This window comes from Ailuropoda melanoleuca, chromosome 13 (genome assembly GCF_002007445.2).
Source record: "Ailuropoda melanoleuca isolate Jingjing chromosome 13, ASM200744v2, whole genome shotgun sequence".
In the NCBI taxonomy this organism is placed as follows: domain Eukaryota; kingdom Metazoa; phylum Chordata; class Mammalia; order Carnivora; family Ursidae; genus Ailuropoda; species Ailuropoda melanoleuca.
The window spans coordinates 45,994,356-46,012,223 of record NC_048230.1 but is presented as its reverse complement, the minus strand read 5'-3'; the positions used below and the strand labels follow the sequence as shown (position 1 = coordinate 46,012,223).

Below are 17,868 nucleotides of genomic sequence, written 5' to 3'. Positions count from 1 at the left end.
CTGAAAAACAAAAGATTTGTGCAAATTTTAGAATCTAACTTCAAGCCTTTGTTCTTTAGGCGCAAACCCTACTAAGGGTGGTAGCAGGCACGTTTTAACAGGCAGAAGTGAGAAACTCACTGGCAAAGTAAAATCAAGTGTTTGAAGAGCTCGCTGCAGAAGACCGTGGATGCACAGACCCTGCCGCCCAGACCCTGTGTCGCGACCATGGCTAAGGGCCCAGCTCACGAGTAGATTCATCCCGACTGTCCGAACTTACGTTACAGACCTAAACGTCAGACAGGATGCTCAAGCAACAGCGTGAGAGAGGCGGCGGGGAGGCCGTTATGCAAATGCCAGCATCTGCGAACCCACAGGGAGTGAGGCACCGACTCTAGGAGGGCTTTTCAACAACATCTTAGCTGTACTCTTTTGTCTCTTGCTAACACGTCAGCAAGGCCGCAGCCCGTCCCGTCTTCACTGAGGACGTGAGCTACAGGAACGAAGCTGGAGGTTTGAGCGCGTCCTACGACTTGGTTACGGTGCTCACCTCCGCATTCGCCACTAGGTAAGTTCACTAGCTGCCGGTGTCCGCATCACAGCGAACGGGAAGAGCCGTGCTGACTGACATGGCCAAAATAAACGTTCTTCTAGCTTTAGAAAGACCCTCAGTTAACATCAACAAGAGCTAAGCCGGGCTCAGTCTCTGTAAACACGGGACGGCGCGGGGACACAACACAGGGTGTCAGAGAACTGGCAGTGGACACCAGGCCACACGGAAGACACTGGGGTTTCCGGGCACAGGACAGCTCTTAAACATAATGGTTTCTTAAATAAAAAAAGATTATTCCACTCTCAATCGCACCTTTTATCAGAAATGGTAATATTTCAATAATGATTCTGCACCCCACACTCATGATAAATCCAGAACACCGAAAGAGGAACAAAAAACCCAAGTCACAACACAGTCTTTTAGGGAGAAATGCCACAGAAGTAGCTAAGATACTTAAACTCAACCTGCATGAATCTGACTGATGACATCAGTGTGGTACATAGGTACTTATGCTGTACGTGTACACCGTTCACTTACTGAAAAATCAGTACTGTTTCCCCTTCTTTTTGGTTTTAAAGATGATCACAAGTCACTTCAAATAGTTGTTTTTGGACATCAATATAATCCTAGAATGTCTGTTAATCTTCCCAAATTCCCATCGAGCTGGGTGGACAGCAGGAGCACATGATGGTGGTAGATGGCTCATCCAGCCCCCGAAAAGGAAAATCGGGTATGCCGGAGTGAGCTGGGGAGACCGAGCCTCTGGGCACACAATATAGTGCTACCCTCCCTCCCTCCCATGTGGGAGGGGCCTCCTGCTTCACAGGCTCACGTGTCATAGTGGAGGTGCCCATGGAAGACATCCACTCCTAATACACCAGGACCTGAACACCACCTTCAGTAGAGACCCGGTTTCCGGAACACCCTCTCCCTGCCCCCCCACCCCATAAAAGCCGTGTATCTAGAAAAGGGAGAGCCCTGAAAAGGAGGGTGTAGAGACTGGAAGGTCAGGCAGCCCACACTGAATGTCCCAGCCAAACGTTTCTGCTCAGCAGACATGAAGGGTCATCTATCAAGTTCGTTTCCTAATTAACACAAGTTAAGGATATTTTAACTTAGAACGGCATCGCTCTTACTGTAACAGCAAATCACCGAACACTTGATTGCTCACTCAGATCCAGTATTGGATTGTATAATCAATTGCTAAAATGCCTCTCACGGCCATTTGGACCCAATGTCTGCTGCCTGCTTCGCAAGCTGCCCTCTACGGGCTGCTCTGGAAGCCTGGCTCTCCCTGAACAACCTGCCATGGAAGCCCAAGTGAAGGAATGTGCTCAGCCACGTGGGTGGGCGGGTGTGAGCAAGGGCTGGGGAGCCATCGAGGAGGGGAAGTCCCCATAACTGCACTTAACACAGAGGGCCACGCCACCTCCGAAGGAAAAGCCCAACTCCTGGCGCACCAACATCAGGGCTGTGGCTCGGGGTCAAGTCTCGGGTCAGAAAGCTGTGTGTGACAGGGAGGTCACTGTGCTAAACCCAGGAAGAGCTGCTCTCGGGTTCTGGGGAAGCATGCCCTTCCAACTACAACTCCCCGACGGTTTTAAGACAATCACTACACCCTCACCTCACTTCGGCTGTCCATTCCAACCTTTGTGGTCCCAGTCATCACAGGCAAGATGGTGCCTTGACTACCCAGTATCTGCATGTGTTTTGCAAACAGCGAGCTCTCTGGACACTGGCATCTCCTAACATAGCTTCCAACTCCCCACCACCTCATCTGCACAAATCTCTAAGGGCCCAAACGAAGCTCTGGACTTGCATCAGGGGTCGTTTTGAACGCCGCCGAGATTTTGAATTGTGACTGGGCGGTCACAAAGACGCATACGTCTGTTTGAAGGAGTGAGATCTCATCATCTGCTTTGTGTTCATGTTATGGTTGCATGAGTATCTCAAGTGTAACTAGCACCTTGGTGGTAACTGACATCTGTGGAACAAACACTAAAATTCACCGTCTGTCTCAGCTCTTTGGATCCATCTTTACTGAGAGGAAGGTGTGTCCTGGACTTGACCAGGCCTTCTGCTGCCACAGGGCAGGTGGCAGGCAGGGTGACCACGGGTAAGAGCAAATGGGTACCCACACCTGGGTAGCAGTAGAGGGCTGGCTTTCCTCCAGAACATGCCACTCCCAGCCAGAGCCCTCTGCAGGCCTGCCCACTGCCCAGTGCTCCCCTGGAAAGGAGAGGCTGTCCGAGGGTGCAGCAGCGGCGGAGACCACACCGGCTGCGGCGTGGAGAACGAGGGCTCCAGCCCAGGGCACAGGGCTGCTTCTCCGCTTTTGCAAAATTCCTCCCTCTGTCCACTGCAGAAGCAGAGACGCTCACATACGCACTACCCTTCTGAGGGCTGTTAGGGTTGTCATTCAGAAAGCCGATGAAAACAAGCAACTAGGTGGGTGGGAGATTGCAACGTGAGCTGCAGATACGTGTGCCACCCTCCGTCTCCAGGGGGCGATCCCTCAGAACAAGGGCGTCGGCGCCCACCCGCTCCTAACTGCACAGCGAACGTGTCTTCAGGGTGTCGTGCGCGGGGCACACAAGCCTCTTCAGCTGCAGGTAGGCATCCCTGAATGTTCTCGGTGGAAGGGTCTCTAGCCTCAGTCTCTGTGGCTAGAATCAGACCCATACAGAAAAAGTGGGCACACCCAGGGACTGGGGACATCTGCACAGTCGTGTGCCGACACAAGACCCAGACCGGGATCTCTGTTCCTGCGTGTGAGCGACAGGGAGGCCGGGGGAGGTGAAGGGGCTGGAAGCACAGCCCTCGGCCACCCCCACGCACCTCAAGCCTGACACAGCATGGGACAAAACTTCGTTTTAAACCACCTGAAAGCTGACTCCTTAACCCCAAAACTACCAAAATAATGCTTTTACCCCCAAATCTATCTGGTACTCTATTCATTTTTTAAAATGACTCTTATAGTCTGAATCCATAAAAACAAAATTTTCACTCGTGCTAAACTAACTGTGGGAGTTCACAGGCCATAGTTTGGAAGCAGGACCCACCTACAAGAGAGACTTGGCAAATACAGGGAGACACTACACCCCCCCAACCCTCCACCACGCACGCACGCACACACACGCACACCTCTCCCTCTTTCCAATTCTGAACCCCTAACACCGGTACAAAAGCCACTGGGCTCAGCGCGTTTCAGGTAAATGGAGAGTGTTGTCTTCGTCCGGGCTGCACGCCCAGGGGGGTCGTGTTGGTATAAAAAGTAAAGGTGGAGACTTTCGTCCTCCATCCCAGTGGACCTGTGACAGGTACCAAGAGCTACCAAACGGTTCAAATTCAAACAAACAGTGACCAATTTCCATGAAATATTTTTATTGATTTCGAAGGAGAAAGAGCGGTACATTGAATTCAGTCCCGTACTTGACTCTGAGGACGTGTGCACAGCCACGGTTTCTTTCACACACACACCGAGTGCGACTGGGCAGCGCTTACCTGACAATACTGCGCCTCACAGAAGATTCCAGCTAACTCAGAAAGCAGTTACATGTGAACGCAGAAGACGGCAGCATGGGTCTACAGGCTTCCCGGACACTGGCCCTCTGCACTAAGCACCCGGGCAGGCGGAGTCCCCGCCCCACCCCCCCGCGTGCGCCTCCTAGAAGCCCAGCGCCACTGACAGGCGCTCCAGGCCGGAGGCTGCACCCTACGGAGTCCCTCAGTCCAGGCCTGTCGGGGTCACAAGGGACCGTTAAGATGAACGTCCAACGTCCGCTGGATCAGAAACTCGGGCTGTCCAGGTGTCTTCTGAAGTTGTGCCGTCAGGTTATTAAGAATGACACGTGCGACAGAACAAGACAACCTGGTATTTCTAACGGGCAAATCCTACAGATACGCACGGACGAAAATGTCCTCAGAGAAGCTGAGCGTGCTCTGTGTGTGTTCTGACATGCTGCGTGGACACCGGGTGTGTGGGCCGAGGACCAGGCACGTGTGGACACACGCTCCGTGTTTACTGTCAGGAGCGCGACGATGGGAAAGAAACACGGCACTGGCAGAGGGGCAGGCACATGCAGAGTCCCCAGGTTAGGTGCCTTCTGTGTCCTGCTTCTCAAGGGTGCACAGCAAGAGTTTGGGGAGAATCCCACGTGGACAACATCCACGGGGCCCCGGAGTCCAGGAGGTGAGGGCACCTGGGGCTTTTCTCTAGGTATGGAAGGACTCTGCAGGAACCGAGCTTCAGGTAGTGCCGGTCGCGCCCTTCTGCGACACCCACCCCCACCTCCACCCTCACCTCCTGCTTCCACAGCAGGCCCCTCGGTGGGTCACCAGAGCCAGAGTCCCGCATCCCCAAGGCCTGTGCTCTGCGCACTGCTGTGTAGAGACCGAGCGGGACAGACGGGGCCAGGCGCAGACCCGGGCATAATCGATTACTGGGTGTGCGCCCTCAGGCAAGTGACAACTGTGGGCAGCGCAGGTCAATCCCTGGGAGAAAAGGGCTGTGGTGGGAGTCAAGGGTGCCCCCGTTGGGCTGTGTGCAGTGCTCGCCAGAGGGCGCCCACTCAAGGTCACTGGCGGCTCTGCTGTGGGACGCCACCGCCCCCTCTGACCAGGCCTGCACTTTTAAGGGATGCCATGCAGAGGCTAGCTCTGTGAGGACGGGACCTCTGCGATGGGAGAACAGCCCCATGCCCAGCCTTCCAGATGCGTGCACACATGACACACCAGGACACGCACCCAGCCTTCCACACGCACGCGTGCACACACACACACACCACACGCATACCACGGAACCAGGACACACGAGCATTTGGATCTAGAGGATGCCAAGTCACGCTACGGGTACCTGCAACGGGTCAGGTACAGAACCCGGCCGGGGCTCAAGACTGTTTGGCTGGGGAAGTGCATAAAATATACACAGGTATTAATGGCAATAATGATATCAGAATAATAAAAAAATACATGCTAAATAGGGCTAGATTTAGAAGCCCCTCAGATTAAAAAGAAATCTTTAAAAGCCTGTGAGCAGAATTCCACTGATCACTAGGTTTCTACAGCCCTCCCTCCCGTCCTGCATTCACTGCGGATGAACGTCTGTGGGGGGTTCGGGCGCCCCTTCACGTGCTGGTGGGGCTTCCGGAGCGCAGGTGGCCGATCACCGAGCGTGTCTGGGGGGTCAGCGCCCATCACGCTGAGCGGACCAGGCAAGCGCCCCCCACCCCACCGCCCTCCTTGTCCCTGTGTCACCCTGAAGTGTCCCGTGTGACCCCCGCCTGTCTGCCGGCTGGGCTGCCCCCACCGGAGGGTCTCCTCACCTGTCCGCTGCAGCGAGCCCGCGCCTGCCTCCGTGTCAAGCCCAGCGCCTTGCAGCCCTGCCCAGGCGGGGCCTCCACACAGGCCTCTGACCTGCTCCCCTGATAGGGCCGTCGCCGGGAGGCTCTCCCCCGGCACCCTTGCAGCTGGGCCAGCGGGAGGAGCTCCAGCCTGGCTTCAGGGGGGCTGCGAATCCCCCCTGCGGCTCTGGGAACACCCAGGGTCTGTGTCACCAGGGAACCCTACGCTTTCGCCACATCCTCCACACGAGCTCTCTGCTGGTGAGTGACCGCAGCTCTCTGCAGGACCTGAGAGCCCAGCTTCTTCATCTTCACCCTCGGGGACTCAGGACGGTCATCCAGGGAGCGGGCGGCACGCTTCACACAGCGGCTCGCCCAGAACCTCCAGCGAGGTCCTTCCTGCCGCCCACTCGGTGGCGTCGCTTCACCCCAAGGGCTCGGGAGAGGACCCCCTCCAGTACTTGGCTTTTAAAATGTATTTGGCATTAAGGTAACTTAATGTAGTGTGCCGGAAGATATTTACCCCCCAATTACGGACACCTGCCCATACCACTGCGGGCCTACTTCTGACATGTAGGGACCAACTGAGCCCAGCTCAAGCGTTGAGAACACACTCCAGTCAGGACCCGGACGTGCGTGTGGGTGGCGCGCTCTGGCCCGAGCAGCCCTGCTGGGCCAGCTATGGCTTAGGTGCAGTGAGTACGGCATGCGGCTGCGGCAGAAACACTTGCCGGGACTGGTGACAGGGCCAGGGACACAGAGGTGCCAGGCCTGGGCAGAGCCAGCAATGGCCTGGCGCTCAGCCGTGGCTCTAGAACAAAGCACTTCAAGAGCATTCCCCGTGCGTTAGACACGGCATCTCTCAGGTGTTCTCCATCCTTTGGGGACTTCATGGCCAAGGAGACACGTCAATGTGGGCATCTTCTGCCAACTGTGTAACTCAGTCACATGGACTTCTTCTCAGGGGTTAACAGGAGTTGGCCCTCACAGACCAGGTCCCCCTTGGAATCACCCTCAACCCCTTGACAAGTCTGAGTTTTTTGTTTTTTTAGAACTAATTTGTAACTAACCCTCTAACAGCACCACTTTGTAAGGAGTGAACGAACATACAATAGCCTTCCTGTATCTCCTGCCTGGCGTCTGCTCCCCCCAGCTGTGTGGCAAGCACAAGCATCCCCCCAAAGCCCCCTGCGAGGATTACCTTCCTCCTTGGCCCTTTTCTGGCCTCCACTGACCCAAGGCCATGACCAGTTGGCTGGACGCTGTGGGTTTTTCCCCTCTTCACGTCCCCTTTCTAAGGCAATTCATGCCAACAGTAAGGGCATTTCTAGTGCCCCCCTCCGGAACCCCAGCAGCCGAGTTCTACAGCTAAAGGCGGCTCCATCTGCATTCCTCGCTCCTGCTGCTAGAAAGCCACAGAAGCCACGGCCTGGGTGAGGTGGCAGATCCACCCGCGGCAAGCTCGGCAGGACGTGGTACTGGCAGGAGGAGGACGTGTGGGGTCAGGTGTGCCTAGTTACCACTCGGAAAGTTGGCGCTTACCTGGTCCCTCAAAGGGCAAGAGTTTGGATGGAATGGGGTCCTTAGCACTCAGTGGGATCAGGTAGAGGTCCTTGACGTGCCTGCTGTTATTAGCGACAACGCCAAAGCGGCCACGGCTGCTAAAATAGGAGTACAGAGAGATATAGGCCACCTCCTCCTCCTCGGTCGCGGGGTGGAAGCGGATCAGACACAGCTCCTGCAGCACAAACAGAGGACGAGAGCGCGTTGGCCTGTGGCTACTCGGAGGAGGAGTCCATGCTCATCCTCTAGCTTAACCTCAAAGGCCGTCTCGGCCCGGTCCCCACGGTCCTGCCGTCCAGCACGTCAGGATGACAGAGTGGGAGCGACAGCAGGGGCTCCAGCATCGGGCTGTTGGACTTAAATCTCCTGAAGGTCACTTCTACTCCTAGCCCCACTGTTCCCAAAACAGCCCCTCTCACGGCGTCCTCGGACCGACACATCATCTGCCGTGGCACTGGCCTAGAGCCCCATCTGGTGCGGATTTTGAGGACGTGGTCTCGGTCACCTGGCTGTGTGACCTACACAAGAGCCGAGTACGGCTCCACAACGGAAAGGCTCAACGAGACCAGAGGGTCTGAGCCCCGCGTGTGCCTGAGGAAAACCACAGCCCTTCCCCGTGCACGCGCGCCCAGCTGCGGCTGCGTCCAGGGGCTCACAGCCCCCAGGCCTGCCCAGGGCCCAGGCCTTGTGGGAGCCACGCCTTCCAGCACCTGCAGGCTCCCTCGGTCACAGAAGCGATGGGGGTTCACAGTCTCCGTGTTTCTCACTAACCCTCAACTGCTCACACGTTAACGTAAATTGTAATAAAACTGCCATCACCATATTACCCAAACACACACAGTTATCCCGCTGTAAATGTAATTTTAAACATTTACCTGGCAATACTTAATAACTTATAGGCTGACGTTGCAAGTACTAACCCATCAAGACGGAAAGCGAGAGAGAGAGCTGCATTTACACAAGCGCCTTCCTCCACGGGCGCAGAGATTAGACTACGGCAGGTACCTTAGACACAGAAGATTTGAGTTTGCCGACATAATCCCAAACTGTTCTGGGTGTGATCCTTCCACCAATGTGAATCGTGTCCGGCAGGTCCTAAACAAAACGTACTTTGGGTAAATGACAGTAAAACCTCAGCACTGTAGACTGATGTAATAATTGCAAGGTACCAAACTACCCGAGATTCAAGTCCACAACTCCACCACAGAAAATGGTTACACCTAGTACTGAATGCAGCTTGGTTAGCGTCTAGGATTAGGCGTCGCCAAGCAGGACTGCAGCATGACGGCTTCTGCCAAATGGGAGGGTGTTTTGTGGAACATTTCTAAGTCATCTGTTGTGAACGTGTACGCGCAGCAAGGACTCAGACACGATCGAGAAGCGACTGACTTCTGCTCGCTAAGGTTGTAAATACTAGCGCTGTTCATGCCGATTTTGGGAAAGCAAAGAGCTGTTGCGTGTTCACACCAAGACAGTCACACGTGCCTTGCCACGCCTTCAGCCGGGAATGCACAACGCTCTCGCTGGACAGAGGGAGGAGGAAAGCGACCCCAGCTTTTTTGTAAGTGTTGGGACACTTCTCATTCGAATTTCTACTAGTGTCTGAACCACTTAACCCGCGGAACTCATGCCAGCAGGCTCTACTGTGCCTTCCGGGTGCTCATGCATCCGGACCCTCACACCTGACCCTGCACTGGGAGGAACAGCTAAGGAAGACACACGTGCACACACGTGCACCCACACAAGCTCACTCTCGGTTCTAACCTCACTGAGATAGTCACAGCACCCCGACACGGGATACGCCTTAGTGACAAATTTCGCTACACTCTGCATGTTAATAAATCCTTTCCAAATGGTGCTGAGTCGAGACAAGAAGACGGTTGTATCTCCTTCTGGAGGGGACCTTGACTCGGAGAGGCTGTAAAACAAAAACAGAGAAAACAGGTCAATCCTTCTTTAGGCTCAAACGATTTCCAAAGTATAGAAACTTTAAGGAATTATAAACGCAAGAGTAAGTCCCCGCAAGGTTTGGTAGCTTTTTAGTCAGCTACTGTAACCATAATGCCATAGACTTTCTGGTCAAGAAAAAATAAACTGAATAGGCAACAAACCTGAACGACCGTAAGGCCACATTTCAGTTGTCACGACCTGTATGTTTACAGTAACGACCAGACATGCTAAAACCAGGCTTCCTCAAGCCCGTGCAGATTATCAGAGTGAAGCTGGATTCTGGGTGGATCTGAGCTGGACTGCAGGATCACGCCCACTCCCCTCCGCTCCGTCTGCTAACCCAAGGGAAGTGGACCCCCGGCTTGTTCACGCTATGTGTAGAGCGTACCTGACGCGTGGAGGCGGTGGTACCGGCAGGAGGTATCTGGGCTCCGGGGACGAGGACGGCTTAGCTAATATGGACTTGGGCGCAGTCACCGAGGTCACAGCGGGCTTCAGGACGTCTTGTCGGGGTTCCACTGGATGGGCACCATCTGGGCGGGCTGCTGCAGGGGCCGTGACTGTACACAACCCGCTGGACGCAGTCCTGGGGTCTCGGCCGGACACCGTGACCGTGGTGAGCACCGTTCCCCCACAGGTGGCCGGGCAGGAGGGGCCTTCCAGGGCAGAGGGTTCCGGGCAGCTGTCTCCTGGAGGCACAGGGAAATACTTTCTGTCCAAGTGTGCGTGAGAAGCACTTTCCAGGTCCGGCTCAGAAGTGTTCTCGGGTAGGGCTTCTGGTACAGCTTCATCAGCTGAGCTGGGGGCTGGCTCAGAGGGAGAGGTCTCGCACTTGGGTTTTGACTCTTCCTTCTTAGAGGCTGACAGCTTCTGTTTCTTTGGAGCCGGCTCATCTTCTGATGAGGGAACCTGACCTGAAGAACATGAGGAAGGCCCTCCTGAGAAATCCCATACATTCAAAAGCACAGCTTGCCCCCAAGTAGATAATTTCCTTTTAGAACTAAAAAAAGCAACATTTTAAGATTTTATTTACTCGAGAGAGAGACAGAGAGAGAACACAGGCAGGGGGAGCAGCAGAGGGAGAAGCTGGCTCCCCACTGAGCAGGGAGCCCGACGTGGGACCCCAGGACCATGACCTGAGGCGAAGGCAGACGCGTCACCAACAGCCACCCAGGCGTCCCAAAAAGCAACATTATAAAGACAGAGGCTAACTCCATAAACTTCAGAAAGTATAATCACAATTAGGAGGGTCAGCGACTCAAGCAAAAGGAAATGGAGTCTCCGCTCCAAAGGCTCAGGCCGACTGCTCACCTGTGCAGATTTTACAGTTGAGGTCAAACAGGTGAGCCCGGTGCTGACCCGTGGTGTCCTTCAGCATGCTGCTGAAGACGTCCAGGAGGGGCGCGGCACTCTTCTCCGGGACGGCCCGCACCGACTCCTGCTGCTCCTGCAGGGTGAAGAGGGGACAGCTGAGCAGGTCCCGCTCCCTCCATCTCCACGGCAACAGCACAGAAACTGCTCGTGCTAGCAAGAGCCACTGGTACAAAGGCGAGGAGGAGAGCCATTGCATACAGTGCTTGTTACAAGCTCAGGGTCTTGCCCGAGAACTCAGAGACCTGAGCATGCTGGGAACAGATTGCATTCACTCCAGTCTCGTTTGCTCCCGAAATCCCCAAGGCTTACGTCTGAGTCGGACACAGGTGGAGAGTCCTCCATGTCGGGCACAGGCTCCTGCTTAGCGGCAGTCTTCTTATTCTCACTGTGCAGCTTGTTTCTGGACTCCATCACCTGAGACGAAAAGGACACAGAGCCTGAAACCTGGTCTAGGGGGACTCGCTCATCAACCAGTCCCCTGCAGACCTCAGGAAGGCCCAGCACCGGCGCCCGGGCCCCCCGCATGGGACTTACGGGTCTGGTCGGCCGCTCCCTCCACGTGGACAGCTCTTTAGACACAAGTTCTTCTGGTTTCATTCTCACAAGTTTTGCCAAAGAGATTTCCTCACGCAGAACACGATGGAAAAGCCCCTATAAACAAACATCTTTCATTCACTTGTTCAAAACCATTTCTGCTTCTAAGACACTAGAGAGAATACAAGAAAAAAAGCAGCACGAGAAGCCGCTGCCAGAGGCCCAACAGCAGCAGGACGGAGGCCTGAAACACAGGACCGAGCCCAGCGGGGGCCAGACAACACAGGCAAGAGTCAGCTAGTTGCCCTCGTGCACCACACTACACCGAGTCTGCTAAAAAGACCTCAGAGAGAACAAAATCAACTCAAAAAGGTACCGAGTTAGGGATAAAGGTAGCAAGAAATCACTTCTGCCACGAGGTTGCTAAGGTGAGATGGGAAGTCAGACTCTGCTTCTCAGCATGTGTAAGAGTTCAAGAGGCCATTGGAGGGGAGGCCTGAAGACGGCAAGCCCCGGAGGGCAGGACACGGGGGAACCACACCAGGCAAGTGGCTAATGCTCTCCCAGTAACTACCATTTCAACCCCACTGGAAGAGCACTGCCCACCCACGGCTACTAGAACGACTCGGGCCCCCCTCCCCATCTGAGCACAGCACCTGCCCAGTGGGGAGCACTGCAGGACGTGCTCAGGACCTCTCACCATTGCTCTAAGGAAGCCCGGATCCGCAGACTCGCTCAACTGAGGGGATGATCATAAGGCTGAAACGGTGGTCTGAAGCCCAAATATGGAGATACCCATACACTTAAGATTAAGAATCTGAATGCTACTCTGGAGCCAGTGAAATGTTAAGAAGGTAACTTCACAGCCATGTTTAGAAGAGCAGCAGCTGGTGAGACCAGGCCAGGCCAGGCCAGGCCTGAGAGGGCATGTGCGAACCGCCACCTTGAGCCCAGGGGCGGTAGCCTTCTGGCTTGCGCTGCAAGGACGAGAGCTTCCAGATGCCTCCAGATGCCTCATCCAGATGAACGCTGGGAGACCCCAAGAGCCGGTCGCCCCGCTCTGGGCTGCCTGCACACACCTGGTTTTTGGGGTCCTTGAGGTTGAACATGATGCTGCGATATTTGCTCTTGTAGCGGTTATCTGTGACCTGGAACAGCTGAAACATCTCCTTCTCGATGTGGAGGGCGATTTTTCCTACTTCGCTCTCTGTCATGATTAAGTCGTCACTGTCGTTGACTCTAGAAGGAACAAGAACAGACCGCATGAATCACCGTGCCCGCGCGGTCCTTAAAGCACGGCAGTCACAAAGTGACCGCACCCAACCACTTTAACAGTAAGAAATCAAGAACAGCCCACCTTTTCCACAAAATCTCCTTCAAGGAGCGTCTTATATTTTGCCGAATTTGTGAATTTGGCTGTGACAGGGCAGGGTTTGAGGTCACCAGGCGTCCTGGGGCCGGAGAAGTCAAGGGCACAGAGGCCGCCGCTGGCTTCCTGACGGCCCCCACCAACGCAGCCGAGCTGGGTAGCTTTTTCGAAGCAGCCGCGGCAACCCCAGGCGCCAGTGCTGCCTGCTTGGCGGCGGGACCACCGGCTGAGGGGGTGGCTGACAGCCAGGGCCGCTTGGGTCCAGGGCCCTTGAAACCCGAGGGCGACTTTTTGATGGCCACTTTGGCTGCCGCCGCGTTTGCGAAGGGCGGAGACTTCTTTGGAAGGAGATTTCTGGGCGGAGGCTGTCTGCCGCTGGCCGAGGGGCCCGCAGGAGCCATTTTCTTGGGTGCTGTGGTCCTCTCCTCCACCCGCCTGTCTTCCTTCGCGGCTGCAAGAGAGACCCCCACACGCTTAGCGAGGCCATGTTACTGCGGGAGAGGAACTTAAAATGATTAACTATTAAATCCAGGAAAGAAGTGTTACACAATAAAGGGCTGTCAGCAATATGGATGACCTTGACCACACCTTATTTCAGAAAAATATGCTTTGCTATATGTTATTATGTTAAACCTTTTACTTCAAGCAACAAAGACTAGTTACCACAGGCTTACTTTAAATCATGAACGGAAATTAAAACCTGAAAGGCAAACTGTGTGTTAATAAAAAGACAGATGTAGAAAAGCAGTGTGATTAAAGAGCTCAAGTGTCAGTGTTTGGGAGCATGAATTAAGGACATCTCAGGGCAGGTCAGACAATCAGACACACACATTCCCATTAAAAGGACGTTCTGCTGCCCGCCGTCCACTCCCAGGGCTTCGGGAGGGCAGACTGGGGCCTGGGGCCGCAGGCAGGTGCTCACCGTCCAGATCAAAGTCAAGTGGAAATGAGGACACGGACAAAGAGGGACAGTGGATGGGGCGCCTGGGTGGCACAGCGGTTAAACATCTGCCTTCAGCTCAGGGCGTCATCCCGGCATTATGGGATCGAGCCCCACATCAGGCTTCTGCTATGAGCCTGCTTCTTCCTCTCCCACTCCCCCTGCTCGTGTTCCCTCTCTCGCTGGCTGTCTCTATCTCTGTCAAATAAATAAATAAAATCTTTAAAAAAAAAAAAAAAGAGGGACAGTGGATGGGGGTCTGTAGCACGGGGAAAGTCAGTCACCTGACACACAAAACAAGTGACACTGTGTGACCGCCACCCACAGACAGCCCTCTGCTTGGACCCCGTTTTGGGTTGGAAAATAAATTAGTGTTTTTGGTCTAAACAAGGACTGTAGCTGGAAGCAAAAAAAGTCAAAACCCCTCAACCTGCACAAAGACCTTTCTACAACGCCAGTACTTTTTCTCCAGAGAGGGAGGATGTAAATGCCTGATTCCAGCCACACATTATCAGACCATCACAATCGAGGTCTCCGGTGAGCAAGACCACGGTTCTGAGCCAGTGCTGCAGCCCCTCGGTCCCAGGGTCGGTGCCGGTCAGGGAGCTGTGGCTCCAGCACGTGCAGCAAGGCCACAGCCAGCCGCTGCTCCACACGCCGCAGAGGGTTGGGTCTGGAGGAGCCAAATGGCCGGAACAGTGGGCCCAGTAAGCAAGCCAGGACACCACGTGGGGACGCCGTCTAGGGCAGCAGTCAAGTCCCTCGAGGGACCGCCGGACGAGCTGCCTCCCCAGGTACGGGCTTCTCTCAAACGCTGTGTGTGCAGCAAGCCTCCCGAACACCAAGATAGGGGGCTTCAACGTCTGCTCCAGCCAGCTCTCGGTTTCACCCAGGGATTAAAAATGATTCAGTCCCCAGTCACTGTTCTAATCAACAAGGGAGAAAGTCTTAAATCTGAGGGAAAAGAGGTGACCCTACCCCCAGAGAAGCCTGACCCAATGAACAGCGCTCCCGAGGCCACCACGGGTCCTTGGCCCTCTTGGCAGGGGGCCGGAGCTACTGCTCTCAAGGACCTCCTTCCTCCAGCAGCCGATGAGCCAGGGCTGCGATGGGAGCTAAAAGCCCTGGCATCCCAAGTTCTCCCCACTCTGCAGGAGAAACAACTTCCTCATTCTACAGTTGCCAACAGCAGCACTACTACATGGATCCAAAGCTAGGGCAGTGTTCTGAGTACTTCGCTACCAGGTTTCAATCTGGACTCTCAATCCTGTATCTTCACCTCCCAAAGCCCTCCAACTTCATGCTTCCTGCCTGCCCCCTCCCAAGGTGGCCTGTCCACCAGAACCCGGGGCTTGCCAGCAGCCTCAGGCCTCAGCCGTCCAGCCACCCCCCGCCAAGCAGCTGGTTCCCACGCCACACCCACCCTGCTCGCTATCACCTGTGCCCATGGTCACCAGAAGCCACACCTCAAAAGGCCTCATGCCCCTGGGAATTGGAGTTTTAAAGAAAGCATGTGATGAAGCAATGATGGCGTCTCCCAAAGTAAACAACAGGCACGAGGCAAGGACAGCGGTAAACAGGTTTCTCCGTGAAGTACCTCACCACATCAGGTGTCTAAGACTGTGGGCGGTTCCGTACCCCAGCATTTGGAAACCAATTTTTACCAGCTCAGATTTGGCTGCAAGGTCCACCTTGCCTGGGGGACTGCTAGTTTGGGGTTAAATCAAACAGACGGAGGTCCCTTTTCTTGCAGGAAGCCGGGGTGAGAGAAGGGTGGCACAGCAAGGACAAGGGGCCCGGATGGCAAGGGCCACGGCACATGCACCTCGAGCAGAGGGAGGCAGCTGCCTACCAGCAGCCGTGAACAAAGGAGCAGCCACCGTGAAAAGTGCAGCTCAGAACCAGTTCAGTCCCTGCCCTTCCCGAACACTAACTCTGCTGAGTGTATTTTAAGAGCACACTTAAAAAGCCGGCCTAAGGCACTTCCAGAGACCCCAGTAAGGCTGGTCACGCACAGGACACCTGACATTTAAGTGGCTGCAGATGAAAAACTTAACTTTAAAAACGCTTATTGCAAGATATCCCAGTCAGAACCTAAGATCAATACTGCCCCTGGTCTAACCAGCATTTCCCCACTCATGCAGCAAAAAGCCAAGTCAAGGTTATCTTTAGGACATTCCCAATACATGTGATTAAAATGACCCATTATCCATAAATGATTTAATGGTAAATAAACAATCTATTTAGAAAGTACAGGATGGCTTTCCTTAACCATCACATTGCTATTTTATACTAGTTATTAGTTACAACTTTCGTTATCCCTTATCTGTGCTTTGGGAAATACGTAAGTAGGTATAATTAGGTAAACAAATTATTAGTACAATGTTCTCAAACTGATGGACTCCACCAGCAAGTTGGACATGACCCTCTTGTACTTTGGAACGTTTCAAATGTGCTAAAGGCCTGATGCGGCAAGTGCTTGTGGACACAGCTGCATTTGGTCCCATTGCAAGCTAGAGTTGCATTAGCCGCTGCCAGAGTGCCTGACCCGCAGAGTGCTGCAATGTCCACACAGTGAGAGAAACACGAGTATTTGAGTAGAGCTAAAACCAAGTTTACAAATCCTTCACCCAAATTCGCTAAACCTATCATGCCACGTTATCCATTTACAGAAGGGCAAGGAATAATCGTGTAACCAACCAGAGAAGTCTTCGTCTAGAAAAGCACACAGGGTATCTTCGGGAGACGGTCGACGCCCCCAAGCACTGCAGGGCTCTCTGGTCAGCAGAGGGGAGGTGCCTGAAACCCCCCAGCACATGCCCAGTGTGCTGGGACAGCCTGCTGAGCCGACGCCCCTCCGACAGCAAAGCCTCCGTTAGCTCCCATGCTCTGGGGCCTGCCTCTAGGGAAGGGCAGTGTTGCCGGAGCGCCAGGCCAAGCAGCACTTAGCTTGCTGGGACCTCAGCAGCTGCAGAAGGAAAAGCTGCCCCTGTGGGTCGGGCTACTGCCCCACACGGAGCGGGGCTCTGCGGGATCTGGCGCTTGTCTGTAACGGAGACGGTGTTTGGGTGACGCCTCGCCGAGAGCACAGCAGCTTTGCGCGCACACTCTCATCGCGCACACTCTCATCGGCAAACTTCCTAAAGACCGGGGCCTCGTGGCAGCGCCGGGCGCTTGCAGTGCTGCGGCATCGCTGGCCACTGGGTGGCAGTGGCGGGCCTCCACGGAGCCGGGAGCGCAGGTCTCCACCGGAGGAAGTGGCAGCTGCCAGGTGAGGCTATGGCTGGCACAGCCCAGCAGTCCCAGACACCCACGTCTAGGGACGGCCCTTTACAGGCACCGGTGAGAAACCCTCAGAGCAGCAGCAAACTGCTTTAAACCTTTTGTGCTCTGGTGCTGCCCAAATCAGTACCAGTTTACCCTAAAAATCCCCAAATGAAAGTCATACTGGTCTCAGGCAGGCTCACTGCGTGACTGGCTGGCTGTAAAAGCCAAAACAGAACAGAGTGACCTTCTCGTGTGATGAGGTTCAGGTATGGGTGCATTCCACGGTGGTGAGTCCCCAAAGGTCTCAACTGAGACGCCACCCGTGTTCCCTCCCCACTGGCTCCGAAACTCAGCCTGCTTCCCACCACCAGCAACTTCCATGTGCCCCCCACTCCTGCCGGGTCCCAAATGCACCGGGCAGCCGAGAGCAGGGCAGACACTGCCCCACAGGCTCTACCGCAGGAATGGCAATGCCAGGGCTCAGACGGCACACAGTGGGGTGCTGTGCTGTGCACTCTGCTGGCTGGGACGGCACTTCTATGCTCAGCTCAGCGTGTCGCGAGCACAGCGGAGTTTCCCACTTCAATTCTGACAGTCAAGATGTCTCCTGGTGTGAAAAGTCAAATTAACAATCACAAGAGAAAACCATTTTGTGCCTTTGCTTAAATATTTTAAAGTCATTTTTTTCCCTGGAAGCATAATAAAGTAACAATTTGCTTTTATATCAGAAAACATGTATAATTCTGAAATTAATACTAAAATGCATAAGCTATGTTCCTGATACTCTTCAGACATCATCTTAAGGATGTCTTTATGTAGATCCCCAGGCAAACTGTCATGGCTTGGGCTCCACAAAGCTTTTCTAGGCTTTTTCCTTCCTGATGTCCAATATTCGAGTGGCTTACACCTTAATGGAGAGATGCACAGAACTCACTTGCAAAAACCAAAATAAAACCGAGTATATAACTGAAAGCAAGTCACCCTCCCCCACTGTAAG

At 54.4% G+C, this 17,868-nt stretch overlaps 1 protein-coding gene across 2 annotated transcripts in view; it reads right to left on the bottom strand.

Annotated features, from left to right (window-relative positions):
- The window catches only part of DIDO1 (death inducer-obliterator 1), a 45,560-nt gene that overhangs the window by 4,555 nt on the left and 23,137 nt on the right, over positions 1 to 17,868 (bottom strand). Inside the window, exons 8-16 of one of the 2 annotated variants that reach the window (XM_034641399.1) lie at positions 12,653 to 13,115; positions 12,375 to 12,534; positions 11,296 to 11,412; positions 11,071 to 11,175; positions 10,699 to 10,834; positions 9,776 to 10,076; positions 9,202 to 9,355; positions 8,443 to 8,532; positions 7,417 to 7,612 (exon numbers count right to left, since the gene is read on the bottom strand). In XM_034641399.1, coding sequence (XP_034497290.1) covers positions 7,417 to 7,612; positions 8,443 to 8,532; positions 9,202 to 9,355; positions 9,776 to 10,076; positions 10,699 to 10,834; positions 11,071 to 11,175; positions 11,296 to 11,412; positions 12,375 to 12,534; positions 12,653 to 13,115 — 1,722 coding nt within the window. Of the gene's footprint in view, positions 1 to 7,416; positions 7,613 to 8,442; positions 8,533 to 9,201; positions 9,356 to 9,775; positions 10,302 to 10,698; positions 10,835 to 11,070; positions 11,176 to 11,295; positions 11,413 to 12,374; positions 12,535 to 12,652; positions 13,116 to 17,868 lie in introns of both variants that reach the window. The other variant, XM_034641398.1, reaches the window with a different exon arrangement.